The 20,573-nt window shown below is 38.3% G+C and overlaps 1 protein-coding gene across 3 annotated transcripts; it reads right to left on the reverse strand.

The window, feature by feature from the left end:
- Positions 1–1,557: 1,557 nt before the first annotated feature.
- Positions 1,558–14,463, reverse strand: arsh (arylsulfatase H). 3 transcript variants are annotated; one of them, XM_012870744.3, is made up of 11 exons: positions 14,371–14,463; positions 13,734–13,903; positions 12,317–12,438; positions 12,071–12,193; positions 8,776–8,978; positions 7,927–8,147; positions 6,434–6,570; positions 6,098–6,235; positions 5,857–6,016; positions 5,476–5,597; positions 1,558–2,044 (listed from the first exon to the last, which is right to left on the reverse strand). In XM_012870744.3, exons 2-11 carry the CDS (start codon positions 13,880–13,882, stop codon positions 1,647–1,649), a joined length of 1,773 nt encoding a protein of 590 aa, XP_012726198.2. In that variant the 5' UTR covers positions 13,883–13,903; positions 14,371–14,463; the 3' UTR covers positions 1,558–1,646. The 3 variants fall into 3 exon arrangements, with proteins under 3 accessions (XP_012726198.2, XP_012726188.2, XP_021176360.2); XM_012870734.3 differs by lacking the exon at positions 14,371–14,463 and adding an exon at positions 14,193–14,352; XM_021320685.2 differs by lacking the exon at positions 14,371–14,463 and adding an exon at positions 14,010–14,163.
- Between the last annotated feature and the right edge of the window lie 6,110 nt (positions 14,464–20,573).

A 20,573-nucleotide genomic window follows, 5' to 3' on the forward strand; every position in this document is an offset into this window, starting at 1 on the left:
GGCCCCATGCACATGGTCATGCGTTGTATGTGGGTGTGCACACGGCCCTCCTCGTGTGTGACATGATGTACGGCCAGAAACATTCTACCCCACCAGCCATCATTAACTCTGATGTACAGCCAAATGTCGTTATATATGCTTGACTGCATGATTTACCGTTAGGCACATAATGGAGTGGCTACTGTAATGAACTCGCTGAGTGTTTGATGTACGGGACACTGCTGGGGGGGAGGTGGGGAAGGGGGGGGGGGCTAAATATTACGTCTGTCATGGCAGCAATTACAGTGGTGATGATGATGATGATGAAATTTGTCTCCTCACTTACAACATGAGCACTTTCTGCGGGGGGGAGGACAAACATTAAGAAGAAAGGCAGAAAGGGGTTTGAGGGAGAGAAAACAACGGAGGGATGGAAATCATTGGATGCTGCTTTTGCTAACTTTGATGTTGTGACTGCCTGCCACGGCTGGAGGGGAAAGGATGATGGTGATGAGGGTCATAATGAATGGTGATGACACCTATGATGAAGGAGTTCACACAGTATTTCATGGTGTTTTATTATTAAAGCATGTCAAAGTAGGTCAGCACACACACACACACGCGCGTGCGCCACCAACTCGCCTAGCACTGGTTTAATTCAGTAGAGCAGACTTTGTGCACTTGATCTTCATGACGGGGTGCGAGTGAAAAGAAGAGATAAAAGTATTAGCATGTCAGCTGGAAAGAAAAGGAAGATGAAGTCAGAGGTCAGAGGAGACGGTGAAGAAGGAGCATGGGGAAAACGGTGCAGAAGAAACAGGAATGAAGAACGCAGAATATAAAAGTCCAAAACGCTAAATAATATAGCATTGCACTGCAGTGGATGAATGTGAATTTTTTTCCTATAAAAAAGGTGCAAACTAATGCTTTATTATCATATTCATCTTCAGATAATATATAACCCTCACTTTTGCATTTGCTTTTTCTTCCCTGAACATGTAGAGTAGAACCATTCATCCTCTTAACCGTAGTGTGACTTTGCCCCCTAATGGTGCAAAGCCTGAACTACTTTTGTACAGAAAGGCTCAGAAGGACCCATCATGGTAGTGACTGAACCGTATTAATAACAAAACATAAACACTCTAGTAGGTGAATTAATCTCAGAAACAAAACAATTTAAGTGCTCAAGTAACTAGAAAAACATTCAGTACACCGATATGTGGAATACACTATTCAAACTTTGCATTTTTACTGAATATGCTGTATTATCTATTAATATTTGTGCAGCATTACTTTCCATTTGTGCTAAGTTATTTATCTTCTGCTTTACAGCTTAACTTGAAATTTAGCTTTTTTATTCATATAATTTCTTCTAGTGTTTAACTCTGGTGTATCCTGTCGCGTCCAAATTCCCCATTGTGGGACAATAAAGTGTTTCTATTCTATTCTATTCTATTCTATTCTATTCTATGAGGTTTCCATCATGATTTCAAAAATGGTCATACATCCCGAAATCCTCAAATTCCAAAAAAGATTCTTCTTCAAAATAATAATAATAATAAAAAAACCTGTCAAAAATGTATCTTATCCAACCTTTATTAAAGCGTCACAAGTCAAAACTGAGGACTTCTTTGAACAAAAACGCCCTTCACTAAGTGGAAACCATCTCATAAATGTTCGGCGTCCTCCCTGCACCCACAAAAAGGAAATGTCCCACAGCAGGGCTGCAGCCAGGGTCGCCACAAAATCTTCTCCCAGCTCATTTGGTTTTGAACAGTATCGGACTGCGCATAAATGTCATTAGATCGCTCCTTGCTTGGAAAGGTGCTCTTATGTCTCTCTACGGCTCTGGCAGTTTGCTCGAGGATTTCGGTGTATCGAGGCTCGCTCTCAGGGGTCAGCTGTCGGGACTCCGAGGGGTCGTGGAAAAGGTCATACAGCAGTGGCGGGTCATGGTGTGTCACATGCTGACCATGACATAGGCAAACCTTGGTGTCATAGCAACCCCCAGCACCAGGTGGAAAGAAGTTCGGAGTGAAAAAGTGCACCTTGAAGATGGAGTCGCCTGGACAGAAACAAACGACAAAAGCGAGAGAAACTTGGTGACTCCTTCACAATCAGATACACTTTCATCATGTCTTTCCAGGACTGTCAGACTTCATCAGTGCAAGCGGGCGTGCCCTGATGTTTTTTTTTTATGTCATTACTTTTATTTGGAAGTATCGATGACTGAATTATGGCACTAAATCCAGGAAGCAGGAAAAAAAAAAAAAAAAAAAACGATGACAAGTGGGAACTTGTTGGAACAGGCACTTTAGGCGCCGCCAGTGTTGGAAACATATCTGTTCTAAATATTTGGAGTAGTTCCCCAAATGAACCACAGAGGCCCGCCAACTAAACAAAACCTGGTTGGCTGTGGTGAATTTCTGTTGGACAATCACAAAGCGATGCCACACCTAAAACCTCTTTTAACTGAACCAGATTTTCTCACATTGCAACGACAGACTTCCATATCGATTGTTGCCATTATTTGAGATGGACCGACACATATTAGTGCTTAGTTATCAAGTAGAAATTTATATTTTAACAAATATTTGATACATGTGATTTTAATATAGATTCTTCACCCTTTACTTTTATATCCCTTAATAAAATAAACGGCAGCCAACTGCAAATTAGCTGAAAAGACGAACAGCGAAGCGTGTGTGCTGGCAAAACTGAACTAGCTTTCCGTGACATCAAGTCCTTGAAGCTGCGCTTCCTGAGCAGGAAGCATCCGCTGCTCGCCCATGTGTCAATTTCCCACAACGTCTCATGCTTATTATCACCTGGTGTTATGAAAGCACACCAGAAAAGCGTGTTTTACTGATGGAGCACTTCACCAGATGTCTGCAGATAGGGATGTGTCATGCGCAAAAGACGGCGCTCTGAGAGCCGATACTTTGCGGTGAATCAGATGGGCTGCGGTTGAGCCGGCTCCTAGGTTTTTTTTTTCTCCCCTTAGCTGCTTGGCTCTCTGTGCTCAGCTGCGGCTCTGCTCACAGCATTACCTTGTTTGGATTGGCCAGCATGGCAGCCAATCACGTGTGAGGAAAACATTATGTGAAAACAGAGAGTGGGGCTGACGCTCCAGTGAAACAGCACACAGAGGTGTCGTATAAATGCAAGAGAGACCCGAAAGCAAAGCCGCATCTGGCTGTAGTTTAAAGATACTGGGAATAAGATAGTGGAGTGTCTTTAATGCAAAATCAATATAACTTTAAGAGCAGGTTCCACCACAAGCCTGCATAGATATAATATCAGAGCTGCACATCTTACAGCGCAGAAAGAGAAGGGTTTTCTTCTGCTTCCTCTGTGAAATTTTTATTAATTTCTACAATAAAAACAAAAACTTACCAATTAAGTATATTATAAAGGTTGTTTTATTTGATTAACATTATGCCCTTTGATTAAAAAAAAATCTTTAAAAATCCACAATGCAATATACAAGTGCTACTTTGTGCAATGTTTCATGACCATTTCTGCTACAGAGACAACTTTTTCTAGCTGTAGATGCCTCCTTTTCTACAAATAATGAAGTTATTGCTAAAAATATGCTGTTATTTCATTTTAAGCAATAGAAATTTTGATTTTCTTTTTTTAAATAATTTAAATATGTGTTAATTATCATTTTCATGACAGTTTCTAAAAAAAACCCTCAACTGTCAATTATCTTCTTTTTTGTTTCTGTTTTCAGATAGTAAAGCCCTGTTTCAGATTCACATCTATGTTATACACTCGCAACCGGACCTTCAAAGATTCCAAATAAAGAACGCTAAATTGCACGGGCAAAAATTAAAAGTGCATGCGTTATAAGTGAGCATGTTGTGAGTGATATTTAAAGATTGCGATGGATAAGATGATAAGACAAAGGTAATAATGATAATAATTATATTAAAAAAATAATAACATTGATAATAATGATGAATGTTATTTATAGTGCATTTTAAGTAACAAAGTGCTACGAACAAAAGTTTAAACAATTTAAAAGATAAAAATACCAACAGTTTTAAAGGAATAAATGTCAATCATAAACTCTGGAAAAGCTCACTTCATCAGCTCCTCCCCAATCCCCCTCCGGCAGAGTTTATTCTGGGAAGGAGCCGTACGGTCAGATTTACAGTGAGATTAATCGCTAAACTGCTGGATTTACCTCCACTAACGCCTCACAACAGCTACTTGACTGATAACTGTGCTGGAGCCCGTAGAGTAACATTGAGGGAGGGTAAAAAAAACCTTCCTCTTACCACAAGTTATGGATCGCACAACATGGAGGAAGGCTAAAAAAACATTTTAAAGCTCTTGTTCCATTTCACATTACAGTTGCACCAGAAACATTGAAATGAGCTAAAATCTGTAATGATTGGTCAAAACTTTTCAAAGCTGGAGACAGAGGTGTGTAGAATAGCCAGCCATTGTACTTAAGTAAGGGTAGCACTACTTATTTTTACTCAAAGTAAAAAGTTGTCACCCAAGAAATTACTCAAGTAAGAATAAAAAAGTATTTAGTAAAATGGCTAGTCAAGTACTGAGTAACTAATCATAACATCTGATAATAATTATATGTTTATATAGTTAATATTTAAAAATTATGTAATCTGACAGACAAAAAGGTTATGTGCAAATTATGGTATTTTAAAGACAAGATATACTAAAGACACTAAAGAAAAAAGAAACCCTTTTCTAAATCAGTTTTTCTTCAACATAAAACTTGAAATGAATACTTATAGCAGTTAATGTATATACAGTATTTTAGAACAGTGAAAAGTACTTCCAATGACAATATCTACTGTTTACTGTGTGTTAATGTGACCTCCAAATGGCTCAATGAGCTCAGCAGAGAGAAAATATCATTAAAATAACAAAGCTTGTGTGCAAATAACATAAACTCTAGGTTTTTGTCTCTCTGGCGTATTTTTGGTAAAAGTATGTTCTTTATTCATGAAGTTACTTACAATGGGTGGAGTAGCTAGAAATTTTACTCAAGTAAGAATAGCAATACTTGAGTAATAATAAGTAAAAGTAAAAAGTACAGTGCAGTAAAGCTACTCCTAAAAGTATATTTTTCTCAAAAAGTTACTCAAGTAAATGTATCTGAGTAAATGTAACTGAGTAAATGTAACTAGTTACTACCCACCTCTGGCTGGAGATAAGTATTTAGCCACAAAACTCAGACATATTAATCTCTAGCTAGCATTTTTCATTTTTCCATATATCATTACATCATCATATGTATTGTCCTATGTGTGGGATGCTAATATAAAATGTTGAAAGGTTGCAACATTTTTGTACTGTAGTCTTTTGGTGAAAAAAAATCCTTAATATGGCCATGAGAAGTTCTACTTCATTTCAACTATCATTACTTTGTCTCGTGGAAATATTTTGCACCTCAGTCAACCTAAAAATACATCTGCCGAATAGCTGAACACATTTCTGTATCTGTAGGAGTGAACTTACTATCGGGTGGGTGCCACCGTACTGCATTCAGGTACATGCCGCAGTAGTGGAACATGAATTCATGTTCTGATCGTGCAGTCTTCCCTTCCAACACTGGCATAAGGTTGTAGCCATCTAATTGTCTGGGAAAGAGGCAGAGTAAAGGATGAGAGGACAGGGAGAAATGGGCATGCAACAACCCAGATTTGATGTATGTGAATATTCAGTAATGGAGATCTTGATGAACTCTCTGATATGATGTGTGGGGGGGTATTTTACAGTTAGATAATTAAAGTGAGATCAGTTTGCATTGAGTCGTTTTTCTTGTTTTGTTTTTTTTTTAGCTGTGAAAGGGTTTAACAATAACAAAAAATTATCGTATTTTAAAGAAATGCTGTGTACCTGTCTGGTTGGGTGTCCTTGGCCAAGTATTTTAGGGTAGGGTAGAGATCCATGAGGCTCGTAGGCTGATCCACTACTCTTCCTGCTGCAAGTCTGCCAGGCCAGCGGAAAATACCAGGCACCCTGATCCCTCCTTCCCAGCCCCCCATTGCCTTGCCACCTGGAGATGAGACAACAGAAGAAATTACACAAATATTCATGGGCGTGTCAAAGATCAAAAACAGCTTGACACATGACCGACCTTTATAAATACTATTCCATCCTCCTTTCTGGCCAATGAGAGAATCAGCATCTTCTAAATGCCCTCCATGGTCCGATGTGAAATGAATGAGGGTATTGTTGGCTAGGCCAAGAGAATCCACTGTTTCTGTTATTTGACCTAAAAGCAGAGTGGATTGGTGAGATACAAAAAAATAAATAGCAAAGAATTGTTCATTTTTTCACTATTTAAAAATGTCTATTTAATGATGTTTCGTGCTTTTAGTTTTTTTTATAGCTCTTTCAAGAAAAAATAAACTTTCCTGGGCTCTGAGGTCTAACACAGCATACGTAATTTTTTACCAGATTTTTGACTTACCAACAATCCAGTCCACTTCCTCTAGGTTGTCACCATAGCGACCATGGCGGCTCCTCCCAGCGAAGGCAGGCGTTGTGAAAAGAGGCGTGTGGATATGAGCCAAAGAGAAGAAGAGGAGGAAAGGACGATCCGCATTCCTAAAGAAGAGGTATCAGTCTGTTAGGTTCTCTCATTTATAACCGTCCTTTTCGGCATTAGTCATACTGTTGACATGTCACAAATTATATGTTTGGATAATGTGTTATGCTTTTCTAAGCAAACCGTAAACCACAGTGAACCAAAGCCAATATTATGTGATGCTTGTGCAGTTTCATTCCTGTTTTTCAGTGTTCTTTTTTTTTTTCAAAGCATTTGGTTTAATTGATGCAGCAATTAGCAACAAATGTAGAAAGAAATAACACTAAAGACAAAAGCAAATCTACAACTACCCCAAATTCTCAACAGAACAATAAATAATAAATTAATTGGGGTTATAATGTTTTTGTTTTTTTTATAATGCTTCATTCCAGCAATTTGTTTCACAAAAACACACTAAGAAAACAAAAGCTAAACAACAATGCTCAGATTCAGTTTAGAAAGAGGAAATTATCAATTATTTCTAGGCTATGATTTAAGAATTTACTACCATAACAGAAATTATATTTACATGCAAAAGTCACTGCGCCTAAACAGATCACTGCAGAGAACCATGTAGGTGTGACATCACTGAACTCAAATAGGACCCTTTAAGGTTTAACTAATTTAATAAAAATATTCATCAAATGCAAAGTCAACAATTTGGTTCCTAGAATAATTGAAAAGCTTCAAACTAAATATTGTAACACTTAAAAAAGGTAAGAAGAGTTTCAAGACATACACTTTGTTTATGTTATGTTGAGGTAGTTTTAAAGTATAGCTTTTAAAGTGTAGCTTTTGAAAAATATATATGGAATCAGACTACCTTCCACCGCTATTAACTATCCTTAGATATGTAAAGTGCTTGCAATTAATCTTTTATTGGAACAGAAATATATCTCATTCTGAAAATGTTTGAAAAATCCATAATTTAATTCAATGAGTCGGGAAAATAATTCAGCAATATAAAATAGACACCATTTTCTACTATGTCATTTAGGACATATTTTTGCTACATACTTTATGAATAAACAACTATTATGATTTTCGATTGCTGCCATATTTTCCCATTATGAATACTTGTTTATTCTCCTTTTTGAGCTCTATTCTAGATGCTTGCATCAGCATTTCTGTTTATTGTTGCTTTTTAAGTTGCTTTAAAAGCACATCTATTTTGCAGTGTCAAACTTACCAACTCACCACCGACATTAATTGATGTAGGAGGTTTACATTTAGTATAAGACTAAGCTAACTAAATATTAAATTAGGGACAGATATATATTATTTATGAGAATTTTGAGACTTTCAGTGAGAAAAACAACAATAAAAAAAAGAAAATCACCTCATTGTTATGCTTCAGCAACCTGACCTGACCTTACCTCTTTATAAAGTTTTGTGCTTCTGCCAGCAGTCTCTGGGGCAGCGTCTCCACCACCATGGGCTGCTCTACCACATCTTGGTTCCTCATAATGATGCAGTTCCAGGTCCGAAGGTGCACAAAGGGGACATACCACACTGCAGCTGCTATTATACTGAGGCAGAAGAGCAGCACCAGGAGCCAATGGCTGACTTCAAGGAGTCCACATAGACGGACACACACCTGAAAACACACACAGATGTATCGACTCTTTCAAACATAGTGTCTATGTAACAGCTTGATTTTAGGTATTTTGATATTGTTACAGTTGTGACTTTGAGTTTAATGTCATCAGATAATAGGACAAGCCAAAATATCAATTTACATGTACTGACTAAACCTATATCTTTGTTGCATTATGAACAGACAATTCTCTCCATGGCTGTCATTCTTCGAGGCTTGCTTGCTTATGTGTACTTGTTCTCCATTTCCAACGTCTGTTTCAACCACTTTTCTCTTTGCTCTACCTGTGGCACAGCTGGTTTCTATTAATCCCCCAGGCAACTTTCCTTGCCACATCTTCTCTGAGTTTCAGTTTCAACGTTAGCTTTTTCCCCAAGGCAAGTTTCTGGCTGGTGTGACTGTGGGTTTCACAACTAAAGCTTCTGTTTTCAATCTGCTTCTCAGACCCCTTGGCAATTGTCTGAGCGATTACACATTAGTTGCTATGCTTTTGAGTAAATACCACAACAACTCTTTGTTTTTTTGAACGTGTTCCTTTTTTTCTAGCAACAAAACGTGTTCTTTTGTGCTATGTGAAGAAGAAGAAAAAAAGTAAAGAAAAGAAAGTCAAGACAAAAGTTCCACCCACCATTGTAAAAAGTCCCAGTCCGAGCAACAGGGTTAGCTGCTGCAGTGCGAGTTGAAGATCCACCAGGACGTCGCTGCCCTCCCCAGGAACACAGTCATTAAAAAGGGTGAAGGGCAGGCCATAGAAGTAGCTGAAACCATGTTGGTTTGGGTGGTGACAGTGATCACCTCTGGATTCACAGTTCACACCCAGGTGCCATTTACCTGCAGATACGCACAGATTAAAAACAGAACGCTATTAAATTAGAGACAGGAAAAGAGCATCAGGTTCCCATCTTTAAATAACTCTTCACAACTATGTTGCATTGTTTTTGTCTTGTTTACTTGCAAAACCACGTAGAGCCTAGCTCTACGTGCCTTCGAATTCAAGGTTTTCTTTTATGCGTCATCACACACGAGTGGAAAACCAATTAAATGGAAGAACAGACAGAAAAACGGTTATGGGCCGATTCATGAAGCTGTTTACAGGTGTTTTTCTTAATAACCACAGCTGCTTGCTTTATGGAGATTTCAGGGGGGGGGGGTATACTGAAAGCTGGTGGTAATTTTGATGCATGAGATGAAATAATAGGTAAAAAGCAACATTCTGTCCTGTTTGGTTAAAAAAAATGGGAATGTTCCAGAACGTAGAACTGATCCTCTGTTTAAGTGAGCCTTTGAAATGAGCTCTGCTCACAGTGAATAAGTGTTTACATCCCTGCTGCTATGTTCATCAATCTTTTCATTCTTGTAGTCTGTTGGTGTTTCTTCATGCATACATTTACAAACACGATTTGCACATTTCTTAAAATCACACAGTTAGACATCTGATTATGTGCTGTTTTTAACAACTAATAACTGTAAAGTTTTTTTTAATACGTTGCAATACTTGCCCTTACTGCGCAACCTCTTATGCTTATTTCTTGTTTTATATTTTTATCTTTGTGAGCCTCCTTCTATTTGCGTTTCACTTCGCTGCTGGGACATGTAAATTTTACTCCAATGGGGGACAATGAAGGCCATTTCTGTTCGGCTCTAAAGCCTTTTTTAAATCAGTTCTATTGTACAAATTGTGCTTAACATCATGTGGTTACTTATTTAAATATAGAACTGTTATCGGAACAGTTCAGGTTTGGAACGACGAGGCATGCTCAGCCATACAGGACTGCTCTGAACACACAGACTGGGAGGTGTTTAAAGAGGGTGCTGATCTAGAGGATTATACATAATCTGTGCTGTCCTATATTCACTTTTGCACTGATGCTGTCCTACCCACAAAGACAATAAGAATGTTTCCTAACCAGAAACCATAGGTAGAAAGTACAGTGCAGTCCCTGCTGAAGGCCAGTGATAAAGCATTCAGGTCAGGAGACAGACTGGCCTACGGCAGGGTTAGAAGTGAATTGAAAACAATCATCCAAAAGGCAAAGGTATAAGCAGAGCATTGAGAAACACTTCAGCAACAACAACCCACGCGACATGTGGAGGAGCATCAGGACTATCACGGACTACAAGCACAGCGACCCGGCTCTCCCTGACACCTTAAACAGCTTCTTTGCACGCTTTGACTCTCCAAGCAGCAGGGAGCCTGAACATCTTCCTCAGCCAGAGGTGCCGCATCAGACTGCATCCTGCAGGTGCACCAAGTGACCTCCTCCTTAAAGAAGGTCAACATCAACAAGGCGGCAGGTCCAGACATGGTGTCAGGTCGGAGCTAAAATCATGTGCTGACCAATTAGCAGTGGTCATCCTGGGCATCTTCAACCTCTCCCTGCAGCTCTCCATGGTCCCTGCCTCCTTAAAGTGCCCCCGTCACTCTTAACCCCTGATTGCTCCCCGGGCGCCCCACAGTGGCAGCCCACTGCTCCCCAAGGGGATGGGTTAAATGCAGAAGTGAATTTCTCCATTGTGAGATGAATAAAGTATCTATTATTATTTTTATTATTATTAGTGTTTCCAACAACCTTTTTTGATTTTGAAATACCGCATTAGAAAAGGTTGATGGAAAGGAAAATTTGAATTAACTCCCTAAATTTCGCAAAAAAAAAGTTTTTATGCTCCCTTAAGGTGATTTTGGACTTTTTCGAAAAATGGCAATGTACTAAAGAGGAGATGGAAACACATTTGTCGAATCAGTTCTAACCTACCTCACATGACCGACCAGCTGTTTCTACTGTCGACGTCTTTCCAGATAGTCCAATAACGCTCGAAAACAGGTCTTGAAGAAACAACCGGTACGTGTGGACCGACAAAGAGACGCAAACATTTCTCATCAGTGAAAGAAAAAAAATAAAATGAAAATCGGCTCATTCCTTAAAACCACGCTCCATCACTGCTCTATGGTCCGTGCTAGTTAGCAACTGCTACTTTCTGTTTATTAAAGCCAACATCAAATATGACGACATTACGCTGTGCGTCGCCTGGTTATTTCGCTATAAACCAGTAGATGGAAACGTGTCTGATGCACATTTTCTTTTTTTGCAATATTTTAAAAGTTTGTTTAAAATCTGCAAGACAATTGCATGGAAACACAGCTACTGTGCCTCTTCCCACAAAACCAACCATCCCCCGCCTCAATGACTACTGTTCAGTTGCTCTGACCCCCGTCATGAGGAAGCGCTTCGAGAGGATCCTCCTGAAATACATGAAGGATGCCATCCCTGCAGGCCAGGACAGCCTTCAGTTCGCCTACAGGGAGAATCGTTCTACAGAGGATGCTGTCGTCAGCACTTCCCACGGCTCTGAGTCATCTCCAGCATCCCGACACCTGTGTTAGGATCCTCTTGATGGACTTCAGCTCAACCTTCAACACCCTGCTCCCAGAAATGCTGGCCTTGAAACTCCACAACCTGAGATCATCCACACCCGGATGTGCATCCTGAGCACATCCTCAACCATGTTACACATGGTGACAGTAAAGATTATTGATTCTTGATACAGACTTTAGAGGGATGGAAGACTTCAGATGGAGGTCCATAAAAATAACTCAAATAAATTCTCTAAAGAAAACCTGTAAGGTTCAGGAAATGAATGAGATGGACATTTTCTATTTTGTGGAATAGAATAAAATGTTGCCTGTGCTGAAGAAGACAACTTTGATCGTGTGCAAAGAAAGGTCCAATATGCTCTCATTTGCTAGACTAGAGGGTGTGTTTGCATCTCTTTGACTTTGCAGTCTTTGTCCAGCGGAAGAGACAAAGGTGGGAGCAAAAGAGTTGCAAAGAAGGGAGGGAATGATACAGAGGTCTCTCTGTTCAATCTTTTTGTAAAAGGTAACGATGATGTTGGAAGAGTCGGCAAACCTGATCCAAGCTTACCTACTAGGCCTGTGGTGTATCCCTGTTGCTGCAGCCTCTTAGCAAAGGTCGTCTCATTAGGCGGAAGTCCCCCAGAACCTCCAAGAAACAGCAGCACCTGGACACGGCCTGTACTGGCCATCCCTGGTCAGCACACGCAGACACAAACGCCACCAAATAAAATCAGCAAAAACTGGTGTAGATTTAAATACACATCACCATGTAAACGATTGGCCCTGAGTGAATAAGCATTAGGGCATCATTTACCTGAGCGGAGTGGGTAACGGCCTGTCATGAAAGCAGCCCGGCTGGGAGTGCAGAGCGGAGCTGCTGCAATGTACTGGGTCAGCTTCACTCCCTCTGAAGCAAGTCTGTCTATGTTTGGTGTTCTACAAGAGCAGTAAGAACAAAAAAACTAAATAAAATAGGAAAAGCAAACACAACGAAGTGACTCCGATTGCAACAGCCTGATGGAAATTACATCATACTATCAGTTTGTATACAGTCATTACAATGTGTAAAAGAAAAAAAAAAGGCTCTACTGCTTTTTGCATGTAACAGGACAAACACATTAATTGTTTTTCTGAAGTTGTCTACTCTTTCGCAGATAAATCCTCTGGTAAAAATGTGTTTTGGATTTATCATCTTGCATATTTTACCATCCTTACTGTGCGTGATGACAATATAAACCTGCCTCTTTGTCCGTCATTTGTCACAGTTGCAGTCTTTTTCACATCTTTTCATTAGTGCTATGACTGTGGATATGGGGAAGTTTAGGTAAGCAGCTATTTTCTTTAAGTCATTTTCTGATATATGAAGCGAAGCACACAGCTTTCTTAATTAAATGCTATGTTGTCCTGTCTTTCCCATATTGCGCAGAAGCTTTGTTTGTCACAGTTCCAGTTGTTTTAAACTTTTTCATTATTGCTCTGACTTACGGCTGGACAATACTGGAAAAAAGCATATCGATAAAATAGAAATCATATTGATCGAAGACAGAAACACTGAATTCAAACTAAACTCTTTATTCAACCAACTTTTTACCAAAACTGCAAGTTTTTTTAAAACAAAAAACAAAAGAATGTGTGCTCTGAACTCTCTCTGAAGGGGGCAGAGCTTGGTGAAGGAGCGTTCCTGTGTCTGAGTTTGTGATTGGTTGGGAGGATGTAATGACTGTAATATTAACCTACATAGCTAAAATCCAAAAGGAAGGAAAAATATTATTCTATTTAACTTTTTATTGACCTTTTTTCCTATCATCGATATACTTCTATCGACCGATATATATTGTTATTGAATTATCGTCCAGCCTTACTCTGACTGCAGATATTGCTAAGTTCACATGAGAAACTATCTTATAGTCTTACCATGTTCAACCCAGATTAGTTTACTTGAATGACATGTTTTCTTGTCTTTACAGTTTTGAAGAGCTGCTACATCAAAGACACTCTGATCAAGTAAAGTTTTAAGTCAAAACTGCTTCTTTCTCGCTTATTTTATAGAAACAGTTATGGATGTCACTATGTACAGCATTTTGGATTTGGTTAGAAACGTTTCTTTCTAAAAGATTTGTCCAGAGAAAAAAAAAACATGATAATATTCAGAAACAAATAACTTTATTTTAAACCTTTTCACATATCTTTAACAGGGGTGCCGAATATGTGGTGGACTATGCATTATTTACCTGATGGTATCATTGCCATAGCAGCCGATATCCCCTATCCCGAGGTCGTCCACCATGATAAGGACAAAGTTGGGATTCTTGTCCAACACCTTTGCTTTGACATCACTTCCTGCACACAGGAGCAGGGAGAGAAGAAGAGCTGCCAGCATGTCAGCCACTCTTTTCTTTACCTAAGAACATAAAAAGTTAGGCCTTATTAATTTGATTGATGTGAGCTTCAAAACAATTTTTTTTAAATATTGCATTATTCCTATTATGTTATTCAAAACACGCAACATTTAGATATAGATTAACTGCATGACCACTCTGCGAGTGATTGTTATGCATCTGACGTGCAGATTTTTACGGGCATGTTGATGTCTTAAAGGCCGCATGTTATTATGTCATCGCTCCGAAGTGAAGCTGAGCGCTTGTTATGTAAACCAGAACCTGAACCCCCACCCTGGGGTTATTAAACACCATTTCAAGTGTGAACTCGATCTTGCAGAGAGCCAATGAGCCAAGTCCGCGCGGAGCAAAGCTGCCACGTGGACGCAGCTCGTGTTGTGAGTGAAGTGAACGTCCTCTGATAACCGGTAGCGTTAAAATGGGTCAACACTCGCTGCTTTCATGGAAAAATCCGGCAACGTCAACTCACCTCAATACATCTACACCACGGCCAAGACTTTTCCTGCTTCGCTCAGGTTCCGCCCCCAGGACTTTACTGTAATAACTTGTTTCGCGTTTATGGACGCAACTCTTTAGACTACCTTAAAACATGTATTAAAGACGCAACAAACAGTGAACATAAAGTCATTACGGCACGATGTCGTGAATTTTAAGCGTTTAATTTGAACCTGATTTTCATGGCTGTGTTACTTAAAGGCTATAAGAACACTTTAATCATCAGCTTAAAGTATCCTGGTTCGGTTTATGTGTAGCCTGTTGAAATGTGGAAAAGAAAAGACAAAAATCTATAAATGTTCATTTAGACAGCAGTTTTCATATATAACAAACGTAACATGAAGTGATTTACATGAATAAATAAATAAGTAAAAACAATACAGAATGACAAGGCTGTGTCAAACAAGTTAAGTACATAAATGAGCCGTTTCAGAGGTAAGGTCGATGAAGAGACACTTGAAGTAGACATAAAAATAATAATAAAAAAATACGTGTAGCATATTTTCTAAAAATACCGGCAGGTCTTTCAAAATCACAAATGATTAAAGGAGAAAAGATAATAAAAAGAAAAAGTACAGAGGGAAAATAAAATTCACATTAATTTGAGCATAGTAGTGCAGGACAAATATTGATTTATGACCAGGTTAAATGACAAACAAATAATCTTGATTTCTAACATGTAGGTACAAACCCAAAGCAAATGTCTTAAATTTGCTTTTAAAAGACCCAACGTATTTGAATGACAATAAAGGAAATCAGATAAATATCTGGGGAATGCACTACTTAAAGCCATTAATAGCACCTCATGTAGCAAATAAAGAAGCTACATCCCTTCAAAAAGGACCAGTTAGAAGAGGATTTCAGTAATCTATTCTGCACTTTATAAAAGCTTGTATTGGAGTATGTGCAAAGTATGTGCATTGACTTAAGAGAGAAACAGTTGAGCTCTGGCAAAGTTGTTGAGCTCAACAAATGCTTTCTTGGTAGACTTTTTGTATGTAAGGTAAAATAATTACAACATATAACTGTGACATTTTGAATTTTGTCCCGAAAAGTTTGGAGCTTTACTTTAAGTTTCTTTCCCTGAAGGTAATTTCTCATGGTTAAAACTTCAGTGTAGTGCATTCTAACTCAGATCCAGTCTATAAATAAAAGATAAGTAAAAAGGAAGGTTCCGAAATCAGATTCAAGAAGAAACATGATAAATACAAGATAAATAAATACATTTTACATCCTAGTTTGAAGAACACCGTGATTAGAAAAAAAGGGCATAAATGCAAGCAACGGTGTGTTATGCTTGTGGTCATGGGGAGAAGTTGCACAGTATTTTCAGTCAACAAAGAGGTTTATAGAAAACAAAAAGTTGCTAAGAATGGAGTCAGACATGTTTAAAAAATAATAAAGCAACATACAAGCACTATAGATATTGAAAAATTTTAGTTGATCTGTTTTTATTGAGATTTTATCAAATTAAAATGCAAAATTGAAAATTTTATTCCCCTCTCAATAACGATTTGTAAAATCTTATTTTTATTTAACAATAATCAGGGTCTTGTTATTATTGGTTTTGCATGTATCTACTGGTATTCTGACAATTTGTCTTAGGTAATGACTTCAAAGTTTATTATTTTTTTAAACTATAAAGGCCTACTTCCCATCACCCTAATCTTTAGCTCCATTCAAAGATTCTCTATGAGATTCAGGTTAGGTCTCTGTTTGGATCACTCTCAAAACATTTAAATTACATTCAGTCAGAAAAAAACAACATATCAGTTAAAAGATTATTTAAACCTAAGCCTATGAATAATTTTGGCCTTATCTTTAGATTTTATCCAACCTTCACCGTGTGAGCATCTGTGATTGGCCTTCACTTTGCTCAGAAGGTGTAGAAGATGCTTAACTTTGGACCATTATCGGAGGGTCTAGCCTCACGCACAACAATCCTACACAACAATTGTTTCCCCACAATTCTTAGGAATTGTGGGGAAACAATGAATGACCTCAGCCACCTCAGAAAACAGAGGTTGCTCTAATCCTCCTCAGTTTTACAGTATTTTTTAGTTAAACCCAGCTTTTTTATATATATATAGTCATCATCTTAATCCATAGGCTCCATGGATAGAAAAAAAGTCACCCTAGAAGTTCTGTTTGTTGCCACATTGCGCCGCTGATGGTTCTGAATGCAGGATATGACAAAGCGGTCCAATAAAGCCATGTAGCTCTCCTCACCACTGCCTCTCTTTGCAGTGGATAATCATGTTGTGGGATAAAAGTGTTTGGGATTTGGATTTAAATGAGGGATAGTGACATACAGGTGCGTGCCAATAATTGGAATATTATTAAAACATTTGTCGCAAGCATTTTCTTAAACATAGTGATTTTTATTTTTTAGCATTTGTTTCTTTTCATTTTGATCGTCATGACTCATAGCTAATATTAGCCCAGAATTCAGTTTCTCTGCAAACTAGGAAATAATAGAAGATCGATAAAAACTGATTTTTAATACAGAAATGTTATGTTCTGGCCTACATGATCAGCAGTGACAGATACCTGATTCTTATTGCTATGACCTCTGACTGTTCACAGAGTACCGTAACCAAGCGTATCAAGAGAAGGTGGAGTGGGAGGAAAGAGGGTGGTCCAAAAGGGAGCACAGGTAGCAGTGGTAACAGCTGGCTTGAAGAGCTTGTGAAGCAAGAGCAAGCATTTTAGATTGAAACAAGTCGCGTACCCACACTGTCAAAAGTAGCTATGCCGGGTTTAATGACCAAAGTCTGTGGTCCTGCCAAGAGGAATATGTGAGACAATGCAGATGAAGGCCACTGTTAAAGCTACCGGATCTTTCTTAACAACTCAGCAGACTCCCCGTTTGATCACTTCCATGTCAAGCTGCTAAACAATTTCAACAGCCTGATCCGCAACCTCTTTGTTTGTTCTCTGAAGATAGATAAGACTTAGTCATGGTCTAGAAAGTCAGAAATGTCTCAACTGCATCAAAGTCATTGGATCCATCTGAAGTCGCCAAGATCAACACAGAAATTCTGATGAAGCAAGATTGCTTTTATTTGACCATTGCAAAAAGAGATTTATCGGTATTTCTATGAGTCAGTTTATTCTAGGCCAACACAGCTGAACCCCTTTTGTTCCCCGTCATATGCGTCATAAGTGTAAGCTCATTCTGCCCAATTAACTTATAATCAAGGCGGATCCATTAGTCATCGGCAGGTTTGTTCTGGCACCCTCAGTGCTTGGATTCAATGGAAGGTTTTGTGTGGGTTTAATTGCTGCAGGTTATGAAATAAATATGTGCACATGTAAAGGCATTGGCCGTGTCTGTGTTTTGCAAGTCGAGCCTCACGCAGGTTCCCACACTTTGTTTCTAAGGCTCTAATCAGGTGTATCTTTATAGGCCTGTCACCATAAATCATTCACAGAGCCTGCACTCGTTATATGCGAGTTCCCAAAAAAATACCTGAAATACCAAGTCTTTAATGCAGGTCTTTTTGTGCTTGACATTTTCTTTTTCCTAACATCTTGTAGGCACCATAAAAGCCTATATAACAAGATGAAGCACACATATTCAAGTGCAAACTTTACCACGATACATTTTGTTTCTTCAAAAGCACGTGTGTTGCAGAGTTACGTATATTGGCATTGTAAAGGCTAGGCCATAAACTGCTTGAATGCGGCAACATTATGACAGGATTCCAAGAACTGTGTAAGCCTATTGTGTAGTCATACGAAGGTCCAAATTGTCAGGCTATAATTTTCGAATAAACATTAAGCAAAGGTGCTGCTGAGAGCTTTGTGAATGACAAAACTATAAAAAGAGAGAACATCCTACAACTGACACACAGTTCAAGGGTTTGTCCTTATCAGGACATGATAAAATTAGCTGGTCCTTAAAATTAATTGACTTAAACCTTAAGTGGAAAGAAATACACAAAGGGTTCTAGAATGCTATCATTGATTAAATAAAAATCAAACTAAAATGAAAAAAAAAAAAGATCTGTAAAAGTCAATGTGCTCTGAAAAAAGTGAACCAAGGCAGTTTTCCACTCAATGTTAACGTTTCATTTCCGGTTTACACATAAAAAAGGTGTTTGTTGGGTTAAATTGATTTTTTTTTAAGTAAACAGTACATAATTGTTTGTCTTTAACCTAACAAACACCTTTTTTATGTGTTAGAAAGAAATGAAACGTTAACATTAGGTGGACAACTGCCCTGCTTCACATTTTTGAGTGTACCTCCCAAGATTTATTAGCTTGTTTAACCACATTTAGCAGCAAGACCTTGAAGAAGAAATTTAAGATTCCACAAATACTTTCCTATGAGCGCGAGGACTCTAGTCTGGGCCATTGTAACACATTGATTCTTCTCTTTTTAGGATATTTTTCCTTTATAACTTTGTCACTGTTTTGGGGGTCAATGTCGTGGAGCAGACTCATTTTCAGCCGAGTTTCAGCTGTCGGATGGATAGCCTCACATTTGAGTCTAAAATGCTTTGGTATACGAAGGAGTTCAGGGACAACTCAGTAAATACATTACAAAGTGCTCAGGTTAAATGGCTACAAAAAAAGAAAAGCATCACCCTTCCGCCACTGTGTCTGACAGCTGGTTTGAGGTGTTTGTGCTGAGCTGCTGTTTAGTTTCCTTCAAACACGCCACTGGTCATTCATGCCAAACCTGTTAATTTTGCTCTCATGATGTGGCTAAAGGAGATTATTCTAGATGTCTTTACGTCCCTCGGATGCCCCTTTTTCAAAGCTGTGCTGTCATTTTCTTTTTAGATAGATGATACAACACTTACAAAGAAGCAATGGTTGGCCATTGTCTTTCTAATTTTATTCAGATTAATGTTTAACATTTAACATGTTAACTGAGCCCTGTTGATTCTGAAATGGAGCCTTTTTATTTCCTGTGCAATTTCTCTGAGCAATGGATACTCTGAGATTCTGTTGAAGTTTGTGCAAAATCATTTGAGGATTAGTGATTTAGAATGATGGGCTTTCAATTGTTTCTAAATAGTCTTACAATCCTTCTCAGATGGGCAATGACTGCTTGAAAGGATCTCCATTGACGTGTTTCCTTCCTGGCATCCTGTTACCACAAACCTCTAATATCAGCAATATCCAGCATTCAAGCTGTTACAGAGAGAGTCAATTAATCATGTTCTTTCCATCTAAAATCTTCCTGAACCAGTAAGGGTGGACTCAGTTTTTCCATTTTGGCTTAATCTTTGTAATAAATGATGACAGTGTGGATTTGGTAATGTTTTTGTACATCTGTGGTTAGATTTAAATAGGTTTTGAAATTGGTAAAGACCATTTATATAATTATCAGGTTTGTACAGTTCTGTGAGCTACAAGCTGGGGTTTTGCAGCAATATTACATGCAAATTAAAACAGAAAAAAACAAAACAATATACATTCTCCCTGATTTCTTGCCTGACATTGCTTTTTTGTCACTTTTTGTTAAACTTAAACGTCTCATATCATCGAAACCTTTTTTTTTTTTATATCAGACAATGATAATCCCAGTGGAGACAACTTTTAGTCTTTAAATGCTGAATTCATTCCTTAAGGAACAGTTATCCAGATTAACCTGGCAAAAAGAGAAGAAACCTGTGAGGGGACAAATTTAATTTACTGGCGCTATAAAATCTTAGAAATGAAAGAGGGTGTACTATTGTTTTTACTAACTCCAGTTATCTCCAGTTAAATCTATTTGAGGTAGTTTTATTATAAATATGGGGGGCAAATGAAAAATTATTTACAACTTTTAACTCCTTAACCCATAACCTTCAGTTTCAGGGACAAATTTTAAATGGAGAGGTCGTCTCAAATAGCATTTTATGGACAGGTACGAATTGCTCTTTTATTATGTCTTTATCAGTGCAACAGGTCAAAAGCCTGGGGGTGAGGCCAATGGCCTCATTCCCATCCTGTAACTGTTGCTTGTGAAACTATGATGTGCAGCGAAGGGAGTTCATTCAAAAGAAACGGACCATCATTGAAATTCTCACAGCGCTAAGATAAAGATCTAAGATTACTTGCCTGTTTTTTTTTTTTTTGTTTTTTTCAAATTTGGTTCTTATCCTTTATCTGTACTGGCAGTCTCCACGGGGGGGGGGGAAACAAACATGGAAAAAAAAAAACATACAAACCAGCCAGAAC

This window comes from Fundulus heteroclitus, chromosome 7, assembly GCF_011125445.2.
Source record: "Fundulus heteroclitus isolate FHET01 chromosome 7, MU-UCD_Fhet_4.1, whole genome shotgun sequence".
Taxonomy (NCBI): domain Eukaryota; kingdom Metazoa; phylum Chordata; class Actinopteri; order Cyprinodontiformes; family Fundulidae; genus Fundulus; species Fundulus heteroclitus.

What these genes read in the sequence shown, in the direction of transcription:
- arsh (XM_021320685.2), bottom strand. Translation starts at nt 14,060, where the DNA reads ATGCATAACAATCACTCGCAGAGTGGTCATGCAGTTAATCTATATCTA. An exon ending in CAGTTAATCTATATCTAAAT is followed by an intron (nt 13,904 to 14,009) that starts GTTGCGTGTTTT and finishes TTATGTTCTTAG; the next exon opens with GTAAAGAAAAGAGTGGCTGA. An exon ending in GACTGGGACTTTTTACAATG is followed by an intron (nt 8,148 to 8,775) that starts GTGGGTGGAACT and finishes GTGTGTTTTCAG; the next exon opens with GTGTGTGTCCGTCTATGTGG.